Raw genomic sequence first — 14,371 nt, forward strand, 5'->3', positions numbered from 1 at the left:
CAAACATCTCCTTCCAAAATCATGGGCATTAATATGGAGTTGGTCCTCCCTTTGCAGTTTGGAACTCGGTAGTGAGTGTTGGGACAGATGATTTTTACGTGCTTCAGCACTCGGCGGCTGTCCAATTCTGTGAGCTTGTGTGGCTACCACTTCGCGGCTGAGCCGTTGTTGCACCTAGACATTTCCACTTCACAATAACAGCTCTAGCAGGGCAGAAATATGACAAACTGACTTGTTGGAAAGGTGGCATCCTATGATGGTGCCACGTTGAATGTCACTGAGCTCTTCAGTAAGGCCATTCTACTGCCAATGTTTGTCTATGGAGATTGCATGGCTGTGTGCTCGATTTTATAGGCCTGTTAGCAACGGGTGTGGCTGAAATAGTCGAATCCACTCATTTGAAGGGGTGTCCACATACTTTTGTATATATTGTGTATTTTTGGAAAGATACTTAAGGGATGAACACAGGACAAACATACAGAAGTTAAAAAGAGCTATGTGGCATACCTACAGCTCAAAAGGGCACATGCTGTACATTGTTCTATACAATTTGTGATTATGAGAATATGACGACTGTAGTTGACTCTTGTGAAGGAATGTATTACCCCTTCCACTCTTCCACTCTCTCATCTTCTCTTCATTCCCGTGACATCATTTTTACAAACTCTGCAAGATAGGGAGAGAGAAAAAATAGGAGATCTGACTTGCATTGAGAGGAGGTAACTGGAGCAGCTTAGAGAGGGGTCTCCTGGCACTCAGAAAGATGAGATCAAGTCACTGGAAACTTATTGAGCATAGATGAGAAATGGAAAATGTTCGACAGCTTCAAATATTCGACATTCACAAATATTTAATTGAGCTCCGCTAGTGAGTGTGAATGGACTGTTTGAGATAAATGATGTCAAACAAGAGTTTTCCCTAGTACCTTTCTGTTTGACACGGCATCCATTCTGAATACCACTCATTGGATTTATATGTGATTGTAATTCGAAGAGTAATATGAAGTGTTTCATAAAATGGTTTAAGTATCAAACACAAATAAATATTCATATATACCTTCGTCATGTATGAAAACGGTCAATTTAAAAACTATTACTAATAAGCTGACCAGTTCTAACATTTTTGAATTTGTGTGCGTGTGAGTGTGGCGGCAGACATACGTGCATGTGTGTGTATATTTGGGGTTGTTTTCGGTGTGTGTCTGCGTGTGTATTTGTGGTTGCACGTGTGAGATCATAAATGGATGTGAATGTTTGTGTCATTGTCTCACCCTCAAAATCAACTGTGCCATCTCCGTTGTTGTCAGCCTCCCTGACCAGAGCCTCAATCTCTTTTCTGTTGGTATTTTCTCCCAGTAGCTTAGTCATGGCGTGCCTCAACTCATCGATGGTAATTGATCCGTCACCATCCATGTCAAACTATAACCGGGAAGGAGAGATAAAAGAGATGTCGTCTTCTATAAAGCTAAAACTAACCCACATGGAGAGGGTGGAGAGATAATTATCCATATAAAACTATTTGAAAGGGAGATAGGAGAGAAATAACCTATCAAAGTGTGTGTATGTGTGTGCATGAATGTGTGAGTGCATACATGTGGGTACCTGGTCATCAGGGATGGTAATAGATGGAAAGAGAACAACAAATTACAAGGATAATCATCTGGATGGTTCACCTCTTTAAAAGCGTCTTTCAGCTCCTTTAGTCCAATCATACCCGCAGTCTCAGCCAGTAGTTTAGGGGCCATCAGTTCCACAAAATCCTCAAAGTCCACTCTCCCTCCCACTGTGAGAGAGGGTGGTGGAAATCAAAATCATTACATTAAAGAAATCCCATTGTCTTATACAGTAATAGGATTGGTGTTGCAGTGTAGATGACCACTGTGTTACATGTTGTGGAGTTATGTTACTGTGACAAAGATTGATAGATGTGATCTTTGGGTAGTGTAAATTGTAAAATAATGGTACATATTTCATTCTTAATGTAACCTCCAGAGATGGGAAAACTTGTTTTTTGTTAATTTGAACATTTGCTCTGTATGACAATGTTAAAATGTGCCTTTTATTTTGGTAACACTTTACTTGACATCCAGTGTCATAACATGTTATGACACAGTCATAACCTGTCATAATATGGTCATAACACTGTCATGACCCATATATTTACACCTGTTGTGAAATATATTGCGTTATTTTATGTCTGGTTATGACACCTACATAAGAGTGTCAAAACCCACATTTATTCAAATTAGTTTTTTCCCTGCCAAGAAGTTTCGTTTGAAAGTTTGTTTCTTAAATCCTTTGTTGTTCTTGTAATTAATTCTTTACAGTCATATTTTCTTCATCATATTTTAAATACCTTATAGAAAATAGACTTTATGTCATGAAGCATTATGACAATCCTGTGTCACTTTACTTGGACTAAGAAAATACACTTTCGTAACACTGTCAAGAAGCGTTATGACCATTATAATCAAATAAGCCAGATAGGCCTATCACGTACATCAGTCATCAGTCAAAAAGAGGGTGTCTTGTCCTGCTCCTGAAGTCTGCTCCTGCATTCATCCCAGTCACCAGCAACAGAGCATTGGGGTTGGTGCAAGTCTAGCATCAATGTGTTCGCAATTACTATGATCATTGAATATGGTAATATGGACTTTTTCCACATTTTATTACGTTACAGCCTTATTCTAAAATGGATTAAATAGTTTTTTCCCCTCGTCAATCTACAGTACACACAATACCTCATAATGACAAAGCAAAAATAGGTTTTTTAATTTTTTGCATATGTATTAAAAATAAAAGACTGAAATTATACATTTGCATAAGTATTCAGACCCTTTACTCAGTACTTTGTTGAAGCACCTTTGGCAGTGATTACAGCCTCCCCAATTGCTCCGTTTGGCACACCTGTATTTGGGGAGTTTATCCCATTCTTCTCTGCAGATCCTGAAGCTTTGTCAGGTTGGATGGGGAGCGTCACTGCACAGTTATTTTCAGGTCTCTCCAGAGATGTTAGATCGGGTTCAAGTCCGGGCTCTGGCTGGGCCACTCAAGGACATTCAGAGGCTTGTCCCGAAGCCACTCCTGCGTTGTCTTGGCTGTGTGCTTAGGGTCGTTGTCCTGTTGGAAGGTGATCCTTTGCCCTCGTCTGAGGTCCTGAGCAGGTTTTCATCAAGGATCTCTCTGTACTTTGCTCCGTTCATCTTTCCCTTGATCCTGACTAGATGGTGCCAGGTGGCGCTTGGCATTCAGGCCAAAGAGTTCAATCTTGGTTTCATCAGACCAGAGAATATTGTTTAGGTGCCTTTTGGCAAACTCCAAGCGTGCTGTCATGTGCCTTTTACTGAGCAGTGGCTTCCGTCTGGAGTTTTTTGGTACCCTTCCCCAGATCTGTGCCTCGAAATAATCCTGTCTCGGAGCTCTACAGACAATTCCTTCAACCTCATGGCTTGGTTTTTGCTCTGACATGCACTGTCAACTCCAATCAAGTTGTAGAAACATCTCAAGGATGATCAATGGAAACAGGATGCACCTGAGCTCAATTTCGAGTCTCATAGCAAAGGGTCTGAATACTTATGTAAAGAAGAAGGTATTTCTGTTTAATATTTTTAATACATTTCTAAAAACCTGTTTTTGCTTCGTCATTATGGGGTATTGTGTGTAGATTGATGAGGATTTTTTAAAAATGTAATCAATTTTAGAATAAGGCTGTAAAGTAACAAAATATAGAAAAAGTCAAGGGGTCTGAATACTTTCTGAATGCACTGTAGGTGTCATAACCAGCCATAAAATAACTACCGTGGTAGGTTTCGTGGGTATTTAAACTCTTATGCCATAAAATAACACAATATATGTCACAACAGGTCTAAACAGATGTGTCATGACAGTGTTATTACCATATTATGTCATGGTTATGACCATGTCGTAACGTGTTATGCCTCTGGGTGTCAAAAAGGGTAATAAAAGGTGGGAATTAAAGTAACCGGGTTGAAGTTTATTTTAAATCAGCCATAACTCCCCTTGCGACAGGGGGAATGGAAGCTTGTTGTGTGCAACAGGGAGGGGCAATTGATTGCATGCTTCATGTAATAAATAAATATCATGTCTAGCCTATCTATCCATAGGTAAGAGGGTTGATGTGTTATGCTCAACTCACTCAGTTTTCCACCACAAAACACCAGAAAAAGGCCAAAAAGAGTGGAACCAGCTCACCAGCTCACCTGCTTTTACACTATGATTTGACTATTAGATGTTCATTGTTTCTTTTGAAAAAATAATTTAGAAATGAATCTTTTTACAATATAAAAACGAGAGATCCGTTCACGTGACAGAGGGACAAACTTAAATGAATCACTAATCACACGAAATACAGTAAATAATCATGAACAAAGTAACAAGGGCTTTACAATGATAATGAAAACTTGGGGAAATTGTTGGGGAAATGCAGGTTTCAGACAATCTAAAAGACCTGTGTAATGATCTAAACCTAACCCAGCTGGTGACTAAGCCTACAAGGCCCAACCCTAAAGATCCTTCAAAGTCAAACTCTGATTGATCTTATTCTAACAAATACACCAGATAAATATGTTTCTACTGGTGTCTTCAACCAATATATTAGTTACCATTGCCCAGTTGTTTGTGTTAGAGATGTGAGATTACAAAAATCTAAGCCTCGTGTCATCACAAAGAGGAACTTTAAAAACTTCAGTGAACAAGCTTTTTTACATTATCTTTATTTTAGTGACCTTAATTGTATTTCAGCTATCCCTGAACCTGATTTAGCTTTCAGCCTTTTGCAGATGCCTTCAATACTATTGTGGATAATCATGCTCCCTTCAAAAAACGAAGGGTTAAAGGTAGGTTTAATGCCTGGTACACTCCGGAATATTTCAGAAGTCTTGAATCCATGGTAAATGTACAACTTCGCTCTTTTTTATCTGAGAAATGTATTTTGAATGTAAACCAATCAGGGTTTAGGCCTGGGCATAGCACTATTACAGCAACCACTTTAGTGGTCAATGATCTTGTCAATGCTTTGGACACTAAAATTAAATGTGGTGCTTTGTGTGTGGACTTGTCAAAAGCTTTTGATTCTGTTGATCATGCTATTTTATTGAATACTGTAAGTTGTCTTTGATAGTCCTGAGCTCTGACGCCTGTTCATGGTTTCATGATTATCTTAGTGACAGAACTCCGGCCATAGTGATTGATGGGGTTAAGTCTGAATTTCTTGAAGTGCATAAAGGTGTACCATGGGTTGATTTTCTAAACTTCATCTATGTACGGATGATACTATTACGTATGCTATTGCCCCAATTGTTAATCTGGCTGTGTCAAAACTACATAAACGATTTTATAACTATGCAGGAATCCCTTGCTGAAACTTGTGCTTAATACATGCAAAATGAAATTCATGTTGTTTTTAAACTCTCGTAAGACTGTTTCAGATTAATTACATGTTCACTCATTAGATGGTTCTCCAATTGAACGCGTTCTCGCATATACATTGTAAATACTCAGGCATTTGGATTGATATGGATTTGACATTTAAAAACCATGTAGATGAGCTAGTTAAGAAGCTAAGATTTAAAGTTGGCTTTTCTACAGAAACAGATCATGCCTTTCTCTAAGCAGTAGGAAACCTTTTAATCTGTTCTTGATTATGGTGATATTATTTATCAAAGTGCAGCTGCTACTACTGTTAAACCTTTGGACGCCATCTACCATAGTGCCCTTTGTTTTGTTACAGGTGACAGTTTTGATACTCATCACTGTATCAAAAGGTTGGCTGGCCTTTGTTAAAGACCCATAGATCTTTACATTACTCCCTTTTTGTTTACAAGGCCCAACTTCATAAACTTCCATCTTATCTAACTTTGCTGTTGAAGTATAGACACCTGAGTTGCCTAAGCTGTTCACAGTATTGGTTAACTCGAGGTTCCGAGGGTCTCCACCGAGCTAGGTAAATCTGCTTTTAGTTTTAATGCATCGAATCTGGAACAAAATTCAAAATGCATTTCATCTTAATGTTCTGGTGTCGTTTGGGCAGTTTAGAGTATTGATTAGGGAATTATTTGTGGAGGAATGTAGCAGTTTTTCTGGGTGATTTGTGATGATTTACTTGTGCTTCCCATGACTGTGTTTTTGTATTTTAAGGTGTATAATATGTATATTTGTGTTGTATTGTGCAGGGCACATTTGAAAAAGAGACCTATGTCTCAATATGTCTTCCCTGGTAAAATAAAAGTAAAATAAAATAAAGAAAGAAGTGGGTTAAAATCTTCCTGTAAGTCGGAAAAACATGAGGGACGTCAAAATGCTATTTAGCAAGTCCTTATTCATATTTCAAATCTGATTTATAAAATATTCCTGTGGTATATATAAAAGGGCACTTCATTTAGTATAACAGGCTTTTAAAATTCAATATTGGTGCACAATTTCTACTAAAAATATCACAGGGATGCAAAAGGCACTCCATTCGTGGAACGACACAGATAGGTACAGAGGGAGACGGACGTCCTGACAAAGTGACTTACAGTTCATGTTTATGTTCTGGCTGAGTTCAATAAGCTCCATCTCAGTGGGCATGTACCCCATTGTTCTCATCAAGTTCCCCAGATCTTTACAGCAGATCAGTCCGTCCTTGTCCTTATCAAACTCTGCAAAGGCCTCACGCAACTCTGGATCAGGGGAGCGAGCCAGAAAGATTTAGTGAAGATGACAACGTTATTTGGATCATGGGGCTGGCAATACCATGGTTGTGGGTTCAAGTCCAACATCGATCTTAACTAGGGATAATGTGGGATAACTTTAAGGTGATATGATGAAAGGGTCTAATCTAAATAACTGAATGATCAATCTATCAAAGAGGGAATGCTGTCTGCAAAGTTGCAGAAATAGTATTTGACTACTCAGGCAATCACTCGTTAGAAATTCATTTAAAATCAATATATACAGTGCATTCAGAAAGTATTCAGACCCCTTGACTTTTTCCACATTGTTACGTTACAGCCTTATTCTAAAATGGATTAAATAAAAATAATCCACATCAATCTACACACAATGATGACAAAGCGAAAACAGAAATACCTCATTTACATAAGTATTCAGACCCTTTCCTATGAGACTCGAAATTGAGCTCAAGTGCATCCTGTTTCCATTATTCATCATTGAGCTGTTTCTAGAACTACACATTCAATTGATTGGACATGATTTGGAAAGGCACCTGTCTATATAAGGTCCCACAGTTGACAGTGCATGTCAGCGCAACAACCAAGCCATGAGGTCGAAGGAATTGACCGTAGAGCTCAGAGACAAGATTGTGTCGAGACACAGATCTGGGGAAGGGTACCAAAACATTTCTGCAACATTCAATTCTGCAGTCCACAAGAACACCTCCATCATTGTTAAATGGAAGAAGTTTGGAACGACCAAGACTCTTCCTAGAGCTGGCGAAGGTTCACCTTCCAACAGGACAACGACCATAAGCACACCGCCAAGACAACGCTGGAGTGGCTTCGGGACAAGTCACTGAATGTCCTTGAGTGGCCCAGCAAGAGCCCGGACTTGAAACCCATTGAACATCTCTAGAGAGACCTGAAAATAACTGTGCAGCGACGCTCCCAATCGAACCTGACAGAGCTTGAGAGGATCTGCAGAGAAGAATGGGAGAATCTCCCCAAATACAGGTGTGCCAAGCTTGTAGCGTCATACCCAAGAGTACTTGAGGCTGTAATCACTGCCAAAGGTGCCTCAACAAAGTACTGAGTAAAAGGTCTGAAAACTTATGTAAATTAGATATTTCCATTTTTAATACATTTGCAAACATTTCTAAAAACCTGTTTTTGTTTTGTCATTATGGGGTATTTATTGTAGATTGATGAGGGGAAAAAACAATTTAATCAATTTTAGAATAAGACTGCAACGTAACAAAATGTGGAAACAGTCAATGCACTGTATATATAGATAGATACTTTTTTTTACAGTTAGCATTTTGGAGTGATTTGCAAAACTGTATTACAATATTTGGTAATAGTGACCCAGGCATTCAAATGCTCCAGGATGGAAATGCCTTTAGAATCTGAGTTGAGAAAGTTCAGAGTAACATAGGGAGGCAAACTTATTTTCTCAAGAAGAGAAATCTTACCTTCTATTTCATCATCTGCTAGTGATCTGGTCTGCAAAACAATTCAATAGTTATTTTATTAATTGCTCTCCTGGGGCCTCGTGAACAAGTGCCCCGCCTGGAAAACACCCTCCATTCACCTTTTATGGTAACAAAAATGACTTCATTTTCTATATCATTTTGAAATGTTGGAACTGGGCCATGTCAGTTTCTAAAATAATAATGTGCCATTTAGCAGACGCTTTTATCCAAAGCGACTTACAGTCATGCGTGCATACATTTTTACGTATGGGTGGTCCTGGGGATGGAACCCACTACCCAGGCGTTACAAGCGCCATGCTCTACCAATTGAGCTACTGTCACGATCGTCGTAAGGAATAGACCAAGGCGCAGCGTGATGAACGAACATGGTTAAACTTTATTATCTTAAGTGATAATAGACCACAATAACCAAAACAAGAAACGACTCGTGTAGTCCACGGTAACTATGACCAACATGGAACAAAAACCCACAAACACAAAGGGAAAACAGACAGTTTAAATATGGCTCCCAATCAGAGACAACCAACGACAGCTGACACTCGTTGCCTCTGATTGGGAGTCACTCTGGCCAACATAGAAATAAACAAAACAGAAATGAACACACCCTGGCTCAACATATAGAGTCCCAGAGCCAGGGTGTGACAGCTACAAAGGACCACAAAGAAAGAGCATTCGAAAATTATATCACATTTCTGTAGAGATGTGGGCGGACTGTTTTCATCTTTTGCAGTGACTTTTTCAAACAAGGCCGTGCATTCTGTATGATTGATTGCCTATTCGAACAATTTAAAAAGTAAATGCAAAATTGTTGTTCAACAGCCCACACTATTCAAAAGACACATTGTTGTTCAATATTTTGTTCATTAATAGATAATTGTGTTTCTATCTCCTGTCTTGGTATAGGCTCTGAGATTAAGACACATTGTTGTTCAATATTTTGTTCATTAATAGATAATTGTGTTTCTATCTCCTGTCTTGGTATAGGCTCTGAGATTAAATAGGCTATGATGTTGCGCTCCTAGCATGCTTGGCTATTAAACGAGTGATGGATAAATGGTAGCCTGATGTTTGTGTTTAGCTGGAATAACCCAGTCATGTCAGAAAATATTATTATGATATATATCCAATCCGTATAGCGGAAGTTCAGCGTTACAGCGTGATTGAAATTTAAAGGCAATGTTCCCGTGTTAGCAGAGTACACGGTACACGGTAAACGCAGCATATGTTGGCTCAATTGTAAATTATCTTTACATTTCTATCTGTTACAGAATGAATTGAGTCTGTTTTGTGTGGACCCGTCTTTGATAAATGAGGCCCCCTTCCATAGCCGTGGGAAGCAAGGGTGCTGAGGGTGCTGCAGCACCCCCCTGAAAAATCAGAAGAAAAAATATATTTAAAAAAAAAAACGTTTTTTCACAGAAATAGTGCACTGGGCCTTTAATAGTGCTGTATTAGCGGACCGATATAGCGTGTGTAGCGCATGCAAAAATATTTGTTCAGCTCCCCCCGACAAAACAATTACAATTAAAACGCCCACTCCCAAACTACTATGGCCTCCGCCCTCTGAGGTTCTCCTACACACCAATATACTTCCTTTATCTGTACATTCTATCTTATTCTTTCATCCTCACATCTTGATCGCTTCTCTTTTGCTCCTCATGAATTAAAAAATGATTCTATAAAGCATTTGCAGAGGTAACAATGTTTGAAGTGGAGGACAGATGGTGATTTATGACAATGATCTTAAGAATGATACCATCTGTCAGATGACCATCCAAAACACACTTTAGAGAGACATAAAATATTATTTTGACAGAACGGTGTAAAACAGTGACCTAAATAATGTCTCTCACAGAAGCTGGATAGACCATTTTGTGTGTGTGTGTGTGTGTGTGTGTGCGTGCGCTTGTGCGTATAAGCAGGCAGGAGCAAACTTCAAAATTCCTGCCATAAAGAATACTTGTTTTACAAATACTTGCGTTTGGATTTTTAGTGTTTTGAATTAACCCTTTTTATTATGAGTATACTATAGGTAAAAACATTTATGTGTGTGTGCATATGTGCGCACATCTGGTTGCATGTCTGAGTCCTTTAATTACCTTTCCTTTGGTGTGATCAAGAAATCATAAAGAGTCGTAAAATATGACAAACACTTGAAACCTCACAGACTAAAACAGACACTCAAATACATGCACAATTAACATTTCACTATCCCTATAATGAAACACACTAACCACATGCTCAGGGTTGAGGTCATTTCCAACAGTCAATTCAGGAATTGAACTTATTCACTCACAGCAAATATTTGCTGTTCATCTCGTGCAGATGTCACGCTGCTTGCTTAGCGAGAACCACTTCCTCGTGATTCGGCTCATACTAATGCTCCAACCCAGGACCTCTGTCTCACAAACATACGTGACCGCCCTCCTGAAGCATCTTACCCTGTCACACCATTGAAAAGCTAGCTATTCGGCAGCGCAGGTGGAGACACTATAAGCTGAGCAGTGGGTTTCACAGATCCCCATCTGCTACACTAACCAATTCATGTTTAGACAGACTCTAGACAACTGTGAGAGTTGGTTGTCAAAAACAGGTGCATAAATTAACATCTGTTAATTCAAAGGTCGAACTTATGAAAAGTTTCAGCACTGTTTTCCATAGAGCACTTCCGCAACCTACCCTGCAAATTATTTTTAATCATTATGGCTGCAGTGTGAATAAAGTAAAGTGCATTTCAATGGAGAAATTCCATGTCAAATTCAAGCTATGAGTTTAACTGAAATTGACTTCAACTCTGTTGCACACATAAAGCAGTCACAACATAGCACGGGTACAACAAAGGCACAGGATTGAAGGAAAAACTCAGCACTCAACACAGGCACAGCACATGTATAACATATTTTGGACTTACAATGTTATTCCCTCCTCTAAGAAAGATGCATGCTGGTCCCAGATTCATGACCGAGAGGGTTAGGAGGAAATGTTTGTGTGTACTTTCTGTGTATGTGTCTTTCCTTTTAGTGCGTGAATACAGTTGTGTCAATAGTCTTAGTGAGTATGTGTGTACTTGAGGTCTGTGTGCTTAGGTTTGTCCCCTTTGTTTAAGTCTATGTGTTACTGTGTGAATGCTGCGTTACACCATCCTTTGGGTATCTCCAACACTAATCAGTTGAAATGTGTTGTGTGTACTGGTGACATAGAACTGAAGGTTTATGACAGATTACTTCAGTCTTCTTTATCTAGAAAAGAAGAAGAAAAATGCCATTGCTATTTACAATACAGATAGCTACACATGTTATTTCATTCTCCAACTCTGTATCATCAGGTTTTCTGGACATAACAAAGGGTGTCCCACAGGGATCAATTCTTGGTCCGGTTCTTTTCACTATTTACATTAACATTACTGGTTTATCTGTATGCAGATGGCACTGTGGTCTATGCTATTGCATAGCTGAACAGGTTCCGTCAGAGATTCAATCTGCCTTTATTGCCCTAAAGAAAGCCTTTGTTGAACAAATTGCTACTTAAAACCCCCTAAGGTTAATGTCCACGCCCCCCCGCAATACATTTAATTAGCATAAAATCCCAATAAAAATCTGTCAGTTTAAGCTAGAGACATATATATTTTTTGTTGCATTGGATGCGTCTCAATCCACCGCATCCACCTATGTCGCTCCTCTGTATCTGCTGTGAAAGGTGACAGAGCTAGAGCTGTGTTTGTCAGACCATGAGACATCTCAAAAACTTGTCTGTAGAGTCCGATCGGTTTGGCCTACAAAACTATTATGACCCCTCTGTGAAAAAATTAGACTCTCGCGAACACGATGGTTTCGTTTTGCTCTATGACCCCCACAAGTGTCTTGGGACTTGTCTGAAGTCGGTACAGCCGATCTGCCAACTTCTCTCTGTAGCGATCGAACAGTTTGAGCTACACACTTCCCCTCTGTGGAAAGGTGAGACTCTCACAAACACATACAGTACCAGTCAAAGGTTTGGACACACCAACTCATTCAAGGGTTTTTCTTTATTTTTACTATTTTCTACATTGTAGAATAATAGTGAAGACATCAAAACTGTGAAATAACACATATGGAATCATGTAGTAACCAAACAAGTGTGCCTTGAATTCTAAATAAATCACAGACAATGTCACCAGCAAAGCACCCCCACACCATCACACCTCCTCCTCCATGCTTCACGGTGGGAACCACACATGCGGAGATCATCCGTTCACCTACTCACACAAAGATACGGCGGTTGGAACCACAAATCTCAAATTTGGACTCATCAGACCAAAGGACAGATTTCCACCGGTCTAATGTCCATTGCCTCGTGTTTCTTGGCCCAAGCAAGTCTCTTCTTCTTATTGGTGTCCTTTAATAGTGCTTTCTTTGCAGCAATTCGACCATGAAGGCCTGATTCACGCAGTCTCCTCTGAACAGTTGATGTTGAGATGTGTCTGTTACTTGAACTCTGTGAAGCATTTATTTGGGCTGCAATTTCTGAGGCTGGTAACTCTAATGAACTTATCCTCTGCAGCAGAGGTAACTCTGGGTCTTCCTTTCCTGTGGCGGTCCTCATGAGAGCCAGTTTCTTCATAGCACTTGAGGGTTTTTGCGACTGCACTTACAAAGTTCTTGATATTTTCCGGATTAACTGACCTTCATGTCTTAAAGTAATGATGGACTGTCATTTCTCTTTGCTTATTTGAGCTGTTCTTGCCATAATATGGACTTGCTCTTTTACCAAATAGGACTATCTTCTGTATACCATCCCTAGCTTGTCACAAGACAACTGATTGCCTCAAACACATTAAGAATGAAAGAAATTCCACAAATTTACTTTTAAGAAGGCACACCTGTTAATTGAAATGCATTCCAGGTGACTACCTCATGAAGCTGGTTGAGAGAATGCCAAGAGTGTGCAAAGCTGTCATCAAGGGGTGGCTACTTTGAAGAATCTCAAATATAAAACATATTTTGATTTTGTTTAACACTTTTCTGGTTACGACATGATTCCACATGTGTTATTTCATAGTTTTGATGTTTTCACTATTATTCTACAATGTAGAAAATAGTAAAAAATATAGAAAAACCCTTGAATGAGTAGGTGTGTCCAAACTCTTGACTGGTACTGTACATGTTGGTTGTTTTGCTCTAGGACGCCCACAGGCCTCACAAGACTCATCTGAAGGTCCCCCGGTAACAGTTACAGAAAGTTATGCAAGTATATATAGACACTGTTTAGTGCCAAAAATAAGGGGTTAAATACATGTAAAAAAAATTATAAGAAAAATATGATCTGTCTTATATCTCTCATACAGGACAGACACTTCAGAAACAAACTTCCTTTACATGTTTTGAAGGGATTATTTGTTGTTCCATGTAGTGAATCTATTATTCAATGTGTTTGTATGGGCTAATAGCAGTAAGGCCAAAAATACATTTCCATCAAATATTTTTTTGTATACATTCTTTGAATACTTCATCAAATTCCAAATCAAATCTTGCATAAACTTCCTACTTACCTCATTATTAGCCTATAGATGTACAGGCTACTGGACCCAGGCTCAGGGATGACTAATTCTGGAGATCCCTTCAATCTCCACTGAATTGGTTAGATCTGCTTTAAGTTTTTTTGCACCTTACGTGTGGAATAATCTATAATACACTTTTAAAAAATTCAGGCGGTTGTCAGGGGACCTTTTTACTGAAGGATGTGCTTTTTATGATTGTGTTTGGCTTTTCGTTTATTGTTGTGTATAATAACATGTATTTTAATGTGCATATGAATGTGTAGTTTAATGTGTTTATTGTATTTTGATGTGTATTGTGATGCTATACAGGGTTCATCTGGAAAAGAGACCTTGGTCTCAGCATTGACTCTCTGTCAAAACAAAGGTTAAAAAAAATCATAACTGAAAAGGAATTTTGCTTTAAGCATTTTAGGAAAATTGTGTTTATTGATTTAGGTGTTTATTTACTAATATCATACATAATGTGATAAGATTCACAATTCTAATTCACATAGTGCCTTATATAGTGCAATTTGCACTATGATAAGGCTATGTATTGTAACAGAGCAATAATCAGGATTCATAGAAATTATGCAGTTTCAGTATTTCAACGCAGGTCAGCAGCAGCACCAAAGTGAAGCTAAATTATTTTGTTTCTCACCTCCCCACTTCAATCCTCAGAAGTCAACA

At 38.8% G+C, this 14,371-nt stretch overlaps 1 protein-coding gene across 1 annotated transcript; it reads right to left on the minus strand.

Moving 5' to 3' along the window:
• Nucleotides 1-607: 607 nt before the first annotated feature.
• Nucleotides 608-11,125, minus strand: cabp5b (calcium binding protein 5b; the record flags this gene model as incomplete). The annotated part of the gene is made up of 6 exons (XM_084145291.1): nt 608-666; nt 1,271-1,418; nt 1,673-1,782; nt 6,536-6,679; nt 8,146-8,176; nt 11,078-11,125. The coding sequence occupies 6 exons, from the start codon at nt 11,123-11,125 to the stop codon at nt 638-640; spliced, it is 510 nt and encodes a 169-aa protein (XP_084001417.1). The 3' UTR covers nt 608-637.
• Between the last annotated feature and the right edge of the window lie 3,246 nt (nt 11,126-14,371).

Source organism: Coregonus lavaretus (genome assembly GCF_964263955.1).
Source record: "Coregonus lavaretus genome assembly, chromosome: 28".
Taxonomy (NCBI): Eukaryota; Metazoa; Chordata; class Actinopteri; order Salmoniformes; family Salmonidae; genus Coregonus; species Coregonus lavaretus.